At 43.4% G+C, this 14639-nt stretch overlaps 1 protein-coding gene across 1 annotated transcript; it reads right to left on the reverse strand.

The window, feature by feature from the left end:
- Positions 1 to 844: 844 nt before the first annotated feature.
- On the reverse strand, positions 845 to 14369 carry LOC121847858 (adhesion G-protein coupled receptor D2-like). Its single transcript, XM_042331096.1, has 13 exons — positions 14355 to 14369; positions 13720 to 13823; positions 13371 to 13473; positions 12914 to 13067; positions 12304 to 12437; positions 12001 to 12116; positions 5396 to 5516; positions 4568 to 4609; positions 4372 to 4425; positions 4075 to 4222; positions 3333 to 3394; positions 3168 to 3198; positions 845 to 1383 (listed from the first exon to the last, which is right to left on the reverse strand). The coding sequence occupies exons 1-13, from the start codon at positions 14367 to 14369 to the stop codon at positions 1376 to 1378; spliced, it is 1092 nt and encodes a 363-aa protein (XP_042187030.1). The 3' UTR covers positions 845 to 1375.
- Between the last annotated feature and the right edge of the window lie 270 nt (positions 14370 to 14639).

Raw genomic sequence — 14639 nt, forward strand, 5'->3', positions numbered from 1 at the left:
GACCTCTTTGATTGTTCAAAGAGGTGATGAAAATAAATATATACAAAAAGGAAAAAACATGACCAAAAAAAAATATTCTAAACAAAGTCAAGGGTGCACATGGCTACCAAGAAAACCCAGCAGCCTCACTGCTCTGCAAGCTGGCTCACTCTTGTTTCCAATCAACACTTAACAAGGATCCACAAGACTTCCTGGCTGAGCACTTGAGCCAGGGAGCTCCTGCCCCCTGGGAATGAGGTGTGGAAGTGATTGGTAGTGTGCTTATCTGTCCTAACACGACCCCCCATATCATAACAGTATAAAATTACATCAAACGAGAAAGTACAGTATATTCTCTGTGGGATCTAAATCGTTTCATGCAACCATTTGAGCTGTAGTGAATAATGTGTCTCAGTTCAGAGCGCACCTTCCTGTAGTGGAGATAGGGAGAGGCCAGGATTTCTGCTGCTTGTTTTAAGGTAGGGGAGGAAAGACTTGGGGAGACAGCCAAGCTGCAACTAGCACAGTCTCAAATACACATAGTGGTTGTCTGGTGATACAGTAGGTGGACAACAGGTGATAGGCTTCATAAAGTCTCTTTATGAGCTGCCCAGTCAGTCCACAGTAAGTCAGCAGCCGATCTCTACTATCTAATACTGTTGATCTATGAGATGATCTGTCATCCTACTATCCACGTTCTCACACTGACAACACAATCTTGTTGTCTGGTCATTTGATTTCTTACAGTAGTAAAACCCTTTAATCCTAGATTCAAAGGTTTATATCCAGTTTACAGTGATAACTACTGTCTAGTTATGTCTGTAAAAAGAAAAAGTACACACACACACACACACACACACACACACACACACACACACACACACACACACACACACACACACACACACACACACACACACACAAATATTATTGTAAAAAAGCCTGAAGGTGTGATCAGCCACTCTCCAACAGAAAATTAAACTGAAATCTACATGCACACGACAAACGTTGTGTTGCCTCTGTAAAACAACCATTTCATAAACAGCAGATGATTCCTGACCCTGGGGCACTGTGGAGGAGGAGCTGTCCTCCTAAAATACACTTCCTGCATCACACACTGCATCACATACACATCACTGTATGTGTGTGCGTGCTTGCAAGTACATATTTGAGTCTTTAATTCTGTATGTAGGGTGTGTGTGTGTGTGTGTGTGTGTGTGTGTGTGTGTGTGTGTGTGTGTGTGTGTGTGAATGTGTGTCTATTTACACTATCTACTACTATATGTGTATGAGAGTAGATGCATCTATTGTGTGTATCTGTTTGTGATATTCACTGTGCAATTCTTCTTTCTTTCCACCAGTTTATATGATACATGTGCCTTGGTGTCCAATTCCATCAGCAGCCTGTAGTAACAGAAGAGTAACAAAACATGTATTATTCTATCATCGTATTATTTATGTCTAATATAATACATGTTCCTTTCTTTGCAAAAAGGAAACTACACAGAACATCTATAAATGGTTGGATCCTTACAGATTAGACCTCACAAAACCTTCAGTATTGTCCCAACACAGAACCTCTTGTGTGGATTGAATGTGTCTGTCTGTCTGTGTGCGTGTGCGTGCGTGTGAAACAGTCCCTCTGTGGGAGCAGGTGTTTGAGTGGATGATCGGCTGTAGTCTGATTGTCTAACTAATGAGGAAAATGAGGTTTCCCAATGTTCTGACAAACAAAAGGAACAGAGAAAAAAAGGCATTCAACCTTTCTGATGATTAGACACATGGTGAAGTGACCTGGCCCACTTCAACGAGCCAAAGAGAGCTGCCCATATGTTTACATAACTCACACCTGATGTTATTACATGTAGGGAAAGTAATAGTCCAGTTAAAAAATACTTTCAATCTGAAGAAAAGATACTAACTGAAGGGAATTCAATTACGACGGAATTGTCAGCAATGTAGCCTGGTTCCTTACTCTATGTGGTGTCAGCCACATTATCTTTAATAAACCAAGCTGAATAACCCAAGAGTCAATTGACGCACCGGTGAGTAACATCCCAATCTGCTTCTTTTTTTTTGTTGCATTGGTTGCGTCTCAATGGCAGAGCCAGAGCGGTGTTTCTCACCTGGTTACTGGTACTGGTTTAAAAGAATGAATGGAAGTATGACAATTGTTTTGTGACTACCCCAAATAAAGGGTTAAATATGAGTAAAAAACAAACTACAAATATTTCTTGACCTTTCTTATATTTCCGAGATATAGGACAAACACATCAAACGTTTGTTTGTTATGATACATATATTTTCTATTTATGTATGTGTGTTAATCAATGCGTTTCTCTGGGCTATAGTATTAAAGGCCAAATTCAATATTTTATCAAATCATTTTTTATATATATATATTTTTTTTTTTAATACCTAAAGGGGTCCTAAAATTCTAAATCAAATAACTAAATGATCCATAGTATGACCATCTTAAAACAATTCCATATGTCAGCTTAGAACCCCCTCCTCCCCCCAACAGTTTACATGCTGACCAGACCCCTACACCAGACACGATCAGGACACGCAAGTTGAAATATCAAAACTAACTCTGAACCAACTATATTAATTTGGGGACAGGTTGAAATGCATTAAACGTTTATGGCAATTTAGCTAGCTAGCTTGCTGTTGCTCGTTAATTTGTCCTGGGATATAAACATTGGGTTGTTATTTTACCTGAAATGCACATGGTTCACTACTCAGACAAGTAATCCACAGATAAAAGTGTAAACTGATTTTGTTTCTAGTAATCTCTCCTCCTTCAGGCTTCTTCTTCTTTGGACTTTATATAGTGGTTGGCAACCAACTTTAAGGTGCATTACCACTACCAACTGGACTGGAGTGTAGACCTCAGTTCATCTTTCAATCACCCACGTGGGTATATGCTCCTAAAAACCAATGATGAGATGGGAGAGGCGGGACTTGCAGCAGATCAAGCGTCACAAATAGAAACAAGTTATTTTTTAACGCCTGGCTACGCAGACGCTTGTTGACGCACGCGAGCAGTGTGGGTGAAATGACTGAATAACATGTACTGTATGTGTACATTTATTTTGCAAAGCACGCGATGCGAGTGGAGTGGTCAGCATGTTAGATTTTTAAGAATTTTTAAGTCAGATTCACTGTCAAGGAAATTGTGAAATTACCTGAAGGCTTGAAAGCAGTCAGTTGAACCACCTGGGAAAGTAAAACATACATGTTGATGTGTTGGAGATGGAGCAGCATTCTCAAATACACAATGAACCATTTAGGAGTGATCGTAGGCCTAATAGGTGGATATGGGCTCTTTAGAATCATAATACCAAACATACCTGGTTTCCTAATGCTGGTTTCAAAGAGAAGCTCACAAAACTACTTTCTTTTCCATAACTCTCTGAAAGACAAAAGGGCAAAATCCCACCAGTTATTCTCCTGGTATTAATGGAATTCATGTCAGGTGGTGTAGAACACCTGAGTGTAATATCCAGACTGCATGACTCAACTAACCGCCTTGCACCACAACCCACCACTACCCAATCCTAACCCACCACAACCCACCACTACCCAATCCTAACCCACCACAACCCACCACTACCCAATCCTAACCCACCACAACCCACCACTACCCAATCCTAACCAACCACAATCCACCACTACCCAATCCTAACCCAACCCACCACTACCCAATCCTAACCCAACCCACCACTACCCAATCCTAACCCACCACAACCCACCACTACCCAATCCTAACCCAACCCACTACTACCCAATTTTAACCCAACCCAGCCCAATACTACCCAATCCTAACCCACCCCAACCTGCCACTACCCAACCTAACCCACCCCAACCTGCCACTACCCAATCCTAACCCAACCCAACCCACCACTACCCAATCCTAACCCAACCCAACCCACCACTACCCAATCCCAATCCTAACCCAACCCAACCCACCACTACCCAATCCTAACCCAATCCAACCCACCACTACCCAAACCCATCTAACCTGACCCAACCCACCACAGCCCATGCCTCACTCCAGCCCCAGGCCCACCCACCCTATTCTGCCTCTCCTACCGTTCTTGATGACCAGTGAGGTAGAGGTGGTGCTGCCGGGGCCTGAGGTCCCGCTGGTCTCTGGGCTGGAGGGACGGGGCAGACTGTGTGTCCACGACTGGGCCGGACCCCTCTGGGATGGCAGGAAGCTGATTGGCTGGGAACAGTTCTACAACCAATAAAAATGTGTGGAACTGTTTAGATGAAGCTGTCTGATTGTGGATTCAAAGCATGTGCATACTGAATTAGCATCGTGTTTTTCTCCAGTTGGAACATGAAAATGTTAGTAAGGATGTCGCTGTATGCTTTTTGGCTCACCGTGAAAGACAAGGCTTTCCTCTTCTCTTTGATCCTCTTAATGGCATTCCTCACCTTTAAGAAAAGCAGACAATACCATCAATAGCTTGTACACCCACTGACGTATTTGGCAGCGTCAAGTGGTTGGCATGCCACAGATGGACAACTACATTCGGAGAGAAAGAAGCCTCGCTGAAAGAGTTCTTTGAAAACCTACCTCACTATTGTAAACCGCATACACCAAGAATATGTACAGGCCCTGCAGAAAGGGAAGGACAGACAATAATATATTACCCATGGCTGTAGACTACCTACAATATGTGCTTTATCCTGGCTTTAGTGAGTTAGACAACTTGTTGATGAGGCTGTGTAGATAGAAGTTCCTGATTGTACGATGATGACCAACTTCTTCCTGCTTGGTGAGAACAGTGGGTTGTTTCTATGAGCATATTTTCCGCTCTGAGAAAGACTGAGGTTTATCTCCTCTGCCCTCTCTTCTGGATGAAACCTCAGTAAATCTAAATTAACTAGCATCTCTTTGAGGGGTACTCCGGGGCCAGCGCATTCACATTAATTAACAACCGTGCTTGAAGTCCCTGAGAGAAAGAGAAAGAGAGAAAGCCAGGAACACAGAGAGAGAGATATACAGAGAGAGAGAGAGATAGTGAAAGAGAGAGAGGCAGAGAGAGAGAGAGAGGAATAGAGGGGAAGTCCAGAGTACCTCCAGCTGATTTACAGGGCTTATCAGGGGTATGATGGGAAGGGAGGTGGAGGTAAATCTGGTGATGGGTCAGCCTGGAGAACCCTGGAGCCCTGCCATGACCTGTCCTTCAAAGGCCCACTCTGAGCCACCCTCTCCCCCACACAAACGCATACGCGCACTCACTCACTCACGCACGCCACACCCACCACTCCACTGGACCTGCTGCAGCCCAACTCTGCTTATCTACAGCAAGCCCACCTCCCTCCTCTCTGTGTCTCTCTCACTCTCAGTTTCTCTTGAAACAATTACATACAATGATCTTTCTATGGGTGCTTTGCTCACCTGAAAGGCATTGAGAGCAATGAAGACATACGCCACCACCATGGAGAGGTGCACCAGGACTCCACACAGCCAGGTCAGGCCCAGCACTGGCAGTAGAATAAGGACTGGTCGTGTCACAGCCCTACAGAAGTCATACTGTCAGTATAGTGAAAACACCCACACTCACGCACCAACCCATATGAACACACACACACTGATGTACGCAAACCTGCACGCTTATATTAAAATGAAAATCCTGCATAACTGCACACAATTAAATGGTTTGGAAAACCACAGCTATACTTGATTTGACTGGATTCAAATTAAATTCAGTATAAGTTTTTCAAAATGTCACATTAATATTATGTACACTGAGTGTATAAAACATTAGGAACAACTGCTCTTTCCATGACATAGACTGACCAGGTGAATCCAGGTGAAAACTATGATCCCTTATTGATGTCACTTGTTCAGTCCACTTCAATCAGTGTAGATGAAGGGGAGGAGACTGGTTAAAGAATGATTTTGAAGCCTCGCGACAGTTGAGTCATGGATTGTGTCTGTGTGCCATTCAGAGGGTGAAACGGCAAGTCAAAAGATTTAAGTGCCTTTGAACGGGGTCTGGTAGTAGGTGCCAATCGCACCGGTTTGAGTGTGTCAAGAACTACAATTCTGCTGGGTTTTTCACACTCAACAGTTTCCCGTGTGTATCAAGAATGGTCCACCACCCAAAGGACATCCTGCCAACTTGGCACAGCTGTGGGAAGCATTGGAGTCAACATGGGCCAGCATCCCTTTAGAACTCTTTCGACACCTTGTAGAGTCCATGCCCCGACGAATTGAGGCTGTTCTGAGGGCAAAAGGGATAGCATCTCAATTTGAGGAGGGTGTTCCGAATGTTTTGTCCACTCACTGTATATGCTCTGATTTGGAAGCTATGACTTTAAATGTTTTTTCCCTTCTATAAATTCCTCTCAAGGAGTGTAAGAGCCATTCTGTCCTGCTTAAAGGACAGGTAAAACATGTATTTTGGAAGTAAAGGGCATGTTAAAGTGTCTGTTTGGGATGATGCGAATTTTCGCAGCTTTTTGTTAAAAATCGCGCAACATTTCAGCGCCCTGCTACTCATTCCAGGAATATAGTATATGCATATGATTAGTATGTGTGGATAGAAAACACTCAGACGTTTCTAAAACTGTTTAAATCACGGCTGTGACTATAACAGAACGTCTGTTTCATCGAAAAGCGCAGGAAAATCTGATCACTGGAGATGGAAAAAAATATCCATGCGCCACTCCCATGAATTGTTAAAGGTGAACCGTAATATATGGGGCCGAGCTTGCAGTACCTACAGCTTCCACAGGATCTATAGAGTCTCCTCATTTGAATCTGAATTGATTCTTGGTAGATCCGACCAAAGGGAACCGATTCTCTCCGACCACCGACCCGAGGCATTGTCTGTCTTTTTTCCGGACATTTTTCCACACGGCAGGCTATCGAATTTACATCGCCCACTGATGATTTTTATAGCTTATTGACGTGTAGCTAAAGTTGCATTAGAAAGGTACGAAGTGTTTTGTGAAAGTTTATCGTCGACTTTTTAACTTTTAAAAAATGACGTTCGTTTGAAACGCTATTTTTTTCCGTTTATCACACAGTCTTCATAGATCGATATCTAGGCTATATATGGACCGATTTAATCCAAAAAAAGACCCAGTATTGATTATGGGACATCAAGGAGTGCCAAGAAAGAAGATGGTCAAAGGTAATGAATGTTTTATATTTTATTGTGCGGTTTGTGTAGCGCCGACTATGCTAATTATTTTTGTTTACATCCTCTACGGGTCTTTTGGGACATGCTATCAGATAATAGCTTCTCATGCTTTCGCCGAAAAGCATTTTACAAATCTGACTCGGTGGCTAGATTCACAACGAGTGTAGCTTTAATTCAATACCTTGTTTGTGTGTTTTCATGAAAGTTTGAATTTTAACGAAAAACGATCAGTGACGCTCTAAAATATCCGCTGATTTGATCCCCACAAGGGAACATCCTCCCTAACAAGTTTTAAAGTGTCCAGATAAATGTTTTGGGTATTTTATTTTAAAAAATGTATTTGGCTGTTTTTGGAGCCTTTGATCATGTTTTCTCTGTGCCCCTGCAACTGCAGAACGAGCATGAGAAAGTATATTGCTGGTGTCTGGAAAACGTCACGAAAATGATGCGTGCACTTCAATGGGGCAAAAGACTGTGTGTTGTTGGGATTTTGCATGGCCAGATAGCTAGCAACAATGACAAGAATCTTCCATGTGGAGAATCATAGGTGGCTCATTTCAGGTAGATTGTTCTTGACACCATGTAATGTTTTGAGGTGTTTTGACTGATGTCATGTCTATTCTAATATGGCTCAAATTCACTAGCTAGCTAACCAACAACTGTAACAATGTATTTGAGAGAAGTGCTCATTGTGCAAATATTTGTATGTTTTGTCAGAGACAAAATATAGTTTACATGTTGTCAACAAACTAATAGTTATTAAACAACCAACCCGTCTATAACATACCATTTATATCCAAAATACAGATTTGGTTAAAAAAAGTGAACCTGTCCTTTAAATATCAAAAGAAATGAAACAAAAAGCATAATATACAGAGGACCTTCGATGGCATTGGAGCACCAACATTACCATCATGTATTCATCCTCACATAGCCAGAAAAGTTCACAGGGCACTGCAGCCGTGCTCTTCGCTCTTCACAATCATCCCTTTAATCTGTTATATGTTCATACGTGAAATAACTTTAATGTTGCCTTGTGAGGTTGTTTGTTCAAACTGCTGTTGCCGTCGTCTTGCTGCACAGGGGCCAGGAGATTGAGTTCACACTGAACTATGTCCACAAGGTCAAAGTGAGCAGTTCCTCTTCTTTTCTTTTTCAATTGAGTCTTCCTTCTAATGTTGTGACATCATCACATTCTTACAGGGAACAGATCGACTGCGGAGGGGGCAGAGATGACTTGCTTACTCCTTCACTCTCTTTACAAGCAAATGAACAGGCGATGAATGAAACAGAATATAGAATTTCAGAAATCTATTATGAAATACGCTCTTGGCGTTCATAGATCAGCAGGGTGTACAATACACATGTATTTATCTTGTCTCCGCAGGTAGCCAGGACTGAACCCTAGGCCCGGGTCCCTGTTTAGAGTCCACATTAAGCAGACAATGAGCTCAGTGAAAAGCTCTCTCTCTCTCTCTCTCTCTCTCTCTCTCTCTCTCGGACCAGGTGGTAGGCTGATAAGACCCATACAACTCCCACTCTTTCAAACTCAAACTACCTCATTCTCACACAGTCACCGTCTCTCTGCTCAGTTTGTCTGTGTGGATCTGTCACTTGTGGATTTGAAAACCTCCTACTCCATTGCGCTTCAAAGGAAACTTATTCTGACTCACCCCTCACTGGAGTTGTCTCATTGTATCTCACACATATAAAGCATACCGTGAAAAGCCACCAAGGGTTGGATGTTGGGGTCGAGTCAGGCTCGAAATACAATTTATGTGTCCTACGTTTTCATGACACGTGTGTTTGTGAGTGAGAGAGCAGGAGAGTCAGGGAAAGAGAGGACAAGTGAGTAGATGAAAGAGATGATAAGATAGAGTATGGGAGAGTGGATGAGTGTCAATGAGAGAGTGGATGAGAGAGAGAGAGAACAGAGAGAGAGAGGGGAAGAGATACACTACAAGTATGTGGACACTCCTTCAAATGAGTGGATTAGGCGATTTCCGCCACACCCATTGCTGAAAGGTGCATAGAATATAGCACACAGCCATGCAATCTCCATAGACAAACATTGGCAGTCGAATGCTACCTTTCCAACAAGTCAGTTAGTCAAATATCTGCCCTGCTAGACAACTGTAAGTGCTGTTATTGTGAAGTGGAAACGTCTAGGAGCAACAACGGCTCAGCCGCAAAGTGGTAGGCCACACAAGCTCACAGAACAGGACCGCCGAGTGCTAAAGTGTGTAGGGTGTAAAAATCATCTCTCCTCGGTTGCAACACTCACTACTGAGTTCCAAACTGCCTCTGGAAGCAAGGTCAGCACAAGAACTGTTCATCGGGAGCTTCATGAAATGGTTTCCATGGCTGAGCAGCCGCCATGCGTAATGGCTGAGCAGCCTAAGATCACCATGCGTAATGCCAAGCGTCGGCTGGAATGGTGTAAAGCTTGCCGCCATTGGACTCTGAAGCAGTGTTCTCTGGAGTGATGAATCACTCTTCACCATCTGGCAGTCCGACAGACAAAACTGTGTTTGGTGGATGCCAGGAGAACGCTACCTGCCCCAATGCATAGTGCCAACTGTAAAGTTTGTTGGAGGAGGAATAATGGTCTGGGGCTGTTTTTATGTTTCCAGCTAGGACCTTTAGTCCTAGTGAAAGGAAATCTTAACTCTACAGCATACAGTGACATTCTAGACAGTTCTGTGCTTCCAACTTTGTGGTAACAGTTTGGGGAAGGCCCTTTCCTGTTTCAGCATGACAATGCCCCCGTGCACAAAGCGAGGTCCATACAGAAATGGTTTGTCGAGATTGGTGTGGATGAACTTGACTGGCATGCACAGAGCCCTGACCTCAACTCCATCGAACACCTTTGGGATGAATTGGAACGCCAACTGCGAGCCAGGCCTAATTGCCCAACATCAGTGCCTGACCTCACTAATGCTCTTGTGGCTGAATGGAAGCAAGTGTCCACAGCAATGTCTAATGGAAAGCCTTCCCAGAAAAGTGGAGGCTGTTACAGCAGCAAAGCCAACTCCATATTAATGCCCATGATTAGGTATCCACATACTTTTGGCCATGTAGTGTAGTGTACAGTATATACATATATATAGTTGAAGTCAGAAGTTTACATACACTTAGGTTGGATCATTAAAACTCGCTTTTTAACCACTCCACAAAGTTCTTTTTAACAAACTAAACTTTTGCAAGTCGGTTAGGACATCTACTTTGTGCATGACACAAATAACTTTTCCAACAATTGTTTACAGACAGATTATTTCACTTATCATTCCCTGTATCACAATTCCAGTGGGTCAGAAGTTTACATACACTAAGTTGACTGTGCCTTTAAACAGCTTGGAAAATTCCAGAAGATGATGTCATGGCTTTAGAAGCTTCTGATAGGCTAATTGACATAATTTGAGTCAATTGGAGGTGTACCTGTGGATCGTATTTCAAGGCCTACCTTCAAACTCAGTGCCTCTTTGCTTGAGATCATGGAAAAAACAAAATAAATCAGCCAAGACCTCAGAAAAAAATTGTAGACATCCACAAGTCTGGTTCATCCTTGGGAGCAATTTTCAAATGCCTGAAGGTGCCATGTTCATCTGTACAAACAATAGAACGCAAATATAAACACCATGGGACCAAGCAGCCGTCATACCACTCAGGAAGGAGAAGCGCTCTGTCTCCTAGAGATGAACATACTTTGGTGCGAAAAGTGCAAATCAATCCCAGAACAACAGCAAAGGACCTTGTGAAGATGCTGGAGGTAACAGGTACAAAAGTATCTATATCCACAGTAAAACTTGTCCTATATCGACCTAACCTGAAAGGCCGCTCCTCAAGGAAGAAGCCACTGCTCCAAAACCGCCATAAAAAAGTCAGACTAGCGTTTGCAACTGCACATGGGGACAAAGATCGTACTTTTGGAGAAATGTCCTCTGGTCTGATGAAACAAAAATAGAAATGTTTGGCCATAATGACCATCATTATGTTTGGAGGAAAAAGGGGGAGGCTTGCAAGCCGAAGAACACCATCCCAACCGTGAAGCACGGGGGTGGCAGCATCATGTTGTTGGGGTGCTTTGCTGCAGGAGGGACTGGTGCACTTCCCAAACTAGATGGCATGATGAGGATGGAAAATTATGTGGATATTTTGAAGCAACATATCAAGATATCAGTCAGGAAGTTAAAGCTTGGTGGCAAATGGATCTTCCAAATGGACAATGACCCCAAGCATACTTCCAAAGTTGTGGCAAAATGGCTTAAGGACAACAAAGTCAAGCTATTGGAAGGGCCATCACAAAGCCCTGACCTCAAACCTACAGAACATTTGTGGGCAGAACTGAAAAAGCGTGTGCGAGGGAGGAGGCCTTACAAACCTGACTCAGTTACACCAGCTCTGTCAGGAGGAATGGGCCAAAATTCACCCAACTTATTGAGAGAAGCTTGTGGAAGGCTACCCGAAACGTTTGACCCAAGATAAACAATTTAAAGGCAATGCTACCAAATACTAATTGAGTGTATGTAAACTTCTGACCCACTGGGAATGTGATGAAATAAATAAAAGCTGAAATAAATCATTCTCTCTACTATTATTGTGACATTTCACATTCTTAAAATAAAGTGGTGATCCTAACTGACCTACGATATGGAATTCTTACTAGGATTAAATATCAGGAATAGTGAAAAACTGAGTTTAAATGTATTTGGCCAAGGTGTATGTCAAATTCCGACTTCAACTGTATATATATATGTATATGTATATCGAGAGAGAGAGAGAGAGAGAGAGAGAGAGAGAGAGAGAGAGAGAGAGAGAGAGAGAGAGAATGGGCTATAGTGTGGGGACTCACCAGGTCAGGTCAAAGGTGTGGAGTTTAGATGCTGAACTGGGAGTGTGCTTCTTTACGCGACGACGAGCGCTGGACACCGTCACCATGACAACACGGCAAAGCACCACCGCATTGACCTAGGAGTACCCAAAGTCTCAGAACAACCGATAGACATGCCATATTGTTGCCGTATGACACATGTATGACACATTAGTAAACATCACATGCAAGCACACACACACACACACACACACACACACACACACACACAGAAACGCACACACAGGCACGCACACAGTAAATAAGTGAAGTGAAGCTACATACGGCCAAGATTAAAAGAACAGGTCCCACAAAAGCCCAAATCATATCAGTCTCGACATTGAGCCAGCAGTGACTGTCTGCTTTGTACTTGTCCAGGGATATCATCAAGGTTACACCAACAATCACAACAGGCAGACCTGCAAAAATAACACAATATTTATTGCTTTTAATTCAACAGGTCTCTTATGTTCATACAACACATGCATGTCTTTAGTGAAGAGAGTTTACATTGCTGTGGTACAGGGCCAGGGACTACAGAAGACACCAACTGTCCATTCCCCAGCCATTCTATTAAGTCTGAACAGGTGAACACCTCAGACAGCTGGCTGGTATATCTGGGCATCTTAGAAAACATCATCATGAGTGTGTTAAGCTTTTTGAATGCACACACTCTTCCAATGGGGTCAGTAGGAACACAACCTTTGGTCTAGATGAGTGGTGTTCCAGACAACACCGTGTTCTTACCAAACAATACTTCTATGTACTATAGCATATAGGCCAAGGTCTTATGTGAGTGGATGAGTCCTGTGTGGAATGTATGGGAACATTGTATAGTATCATTTAATAATGAACATCTTAGCGGAGTGAGGTGTGATTCTGCATGGTGTTTCACCCCAGCCAATGCCGTAGTACATCTTCATCCGGCGGTCTTCGCTGATGTTGACAGACACCACCTTACTCCACAGCAGCAGCCCCTCCACCAGCATCCAGGAGAAGGAGGCCATGAAGAAGAGGTGCAGCAGGGCCGTCACCAGCAGACATGCCCCCTAGTGGACAGGAGGGACATGGCATTGACATGGTTCCCATCGCCATAGACATCTGTCCACCACTTACTCTTACATGGTGGCACGGGCTCAAAAACAATAGAAAGTAATGCACATATAGTACTAAAATCCAGAAAAGAGAATGGAGTCCTATCATACATTCAACGACAGAAGCCGCTAAAAGCCTATAGACTCCTGGATCACTGACACAACTGACCCTGTGCCCTCTTCTAGTCCATAGTACCCATGACCATATACAGAGAGTGAGATGTTTAAAGACAGACACAGCCATGTAAAGAGTCCCACCTCGTTAGCAGAGGCCCAGTCACTGCACATCAGCAGCAGCTCAGCTATCCCCAGAGCCACAATCAGGTTCTTGTGGACAGTGGTGCGGTCAGACTTAGGAACTCTGCCCCCACACCACACCAGGCCAGACAGTGGAGAAGGACACGGAGATGATCAAGGTCAGACCAACATACAGACAAACCGACCGTGAGTCAGTCATTATACAGTCATAGGAAACACAGCAGCAGTTTGTCTACTCAGCATAGTAAAGAGAAGTGATGTACGGGACAGAGTGAATCATTCAAACAGACAGATGTATTGTAGCCTCCACAAGCTAGTAGATTCTTCGCTGGAGCAGGGCACCACTCACCCCACAGCAAAGAAGAGGATGAAGGTGAAGAGTAAGCCACACAGGGACACTCCACAGCCGATGAACGTCATGACCTGGAGGGCTCTCTCACTCTCTGGACTCCTCTGACACACAGACACACATGGGTAGGTATTTATCAGAGATTAGAAACTGGGTGGTTCGAGCCCTGCATACTGATTGGCTGACAGCCGTGGTATACCACGGGTATGACGAAACATTTTTTTTTTACTGCTCTGATTACGCTGGTAACCAGCAATGGTAGAAAAAGTACTGCGCCGTGCGTAAGAACAGCCCTTAGCCGTGGTAAATTGGCCATATACCACACCCCCTTGGTCCTTATTGCTTAACTGTAAAACAGGTTGTTTGGATCCTGGATGCTGATTGGCTGATATGCGGGAGTTGTGGGACAACAACTCCCGAAAAATACCACAACCTGTTAATGTCATATCTCCACTGTCCACAACACAGGCAGGAAATTCATAAACTATTTTTCCATGCTACTATTTGGTTTGCAACAGTCGGGGGTTGTATAAACCTACATGGCTGCCTCTACGACCTGTTCAACAATGTATTATTTCACAAATGCAATCTCTCCCGTGCCAGGAAAGAAGAGGAATGCACTGGCTGTCACCAACCAGCGCCAGGACCATGAACAGTTCTTCCACTCATGTGCCATCACCGGAAATGTCACTATTAACATCCCCAACTAGCTTGGTTAGCTCAGCTAGTAGCCTATTGGATATTTATTAAATCATTCTTTATTGAAGTTCTTCCCTCTCATCATCATTGAATCTCTGCTAGCTAGCTACATGCCAATAATTTGTTTAGCATAGCAACATTGAATGAATAGAATGATTAGAATTAACGACTGGGTCAAAATATAAGAAAATAACTAACGACCAGCCCACTTGTGTAGCAAC

The sequence above is a fragment of the Oncorhynchus tshawytscha genome, linkage group LG12 (assembly GCF_018296145.1).
Source record: "Oncorhynchus tshawytscha isolate Ot180627B linkage group LG12, Otsh_v2.0, whole genome shotgun sequence".
In the NCBI taxonomy this organism is placed as follows: Eukaryota; Metazoa; Chordata; class Actinopteri; order Salmoniformes; family Salmonidae; genus Oncorhynchus; species Oncorhynchus tshawytscha.

Excerpts from the sequence above, each read along its gene's own strand:
- LOC121847858 (XM_042331096.1), bottom strand. Across the intron at positions 13,068-13,370 it reads ACTGGGCCTCTGCTAACGAG|GGGGCATGTCTGCTGGTGAC; the intron begins GTGGGACTCTTT and ends CCTGTCCACTAG. Across the intron at positions 12,438-12,913 it reads GTACTACGGCATTGGCTGGG|GTCTGCCTGTTGTGATTGTT; the intron begins GTGAAACACCAT and ends TTATTTTTGCAG.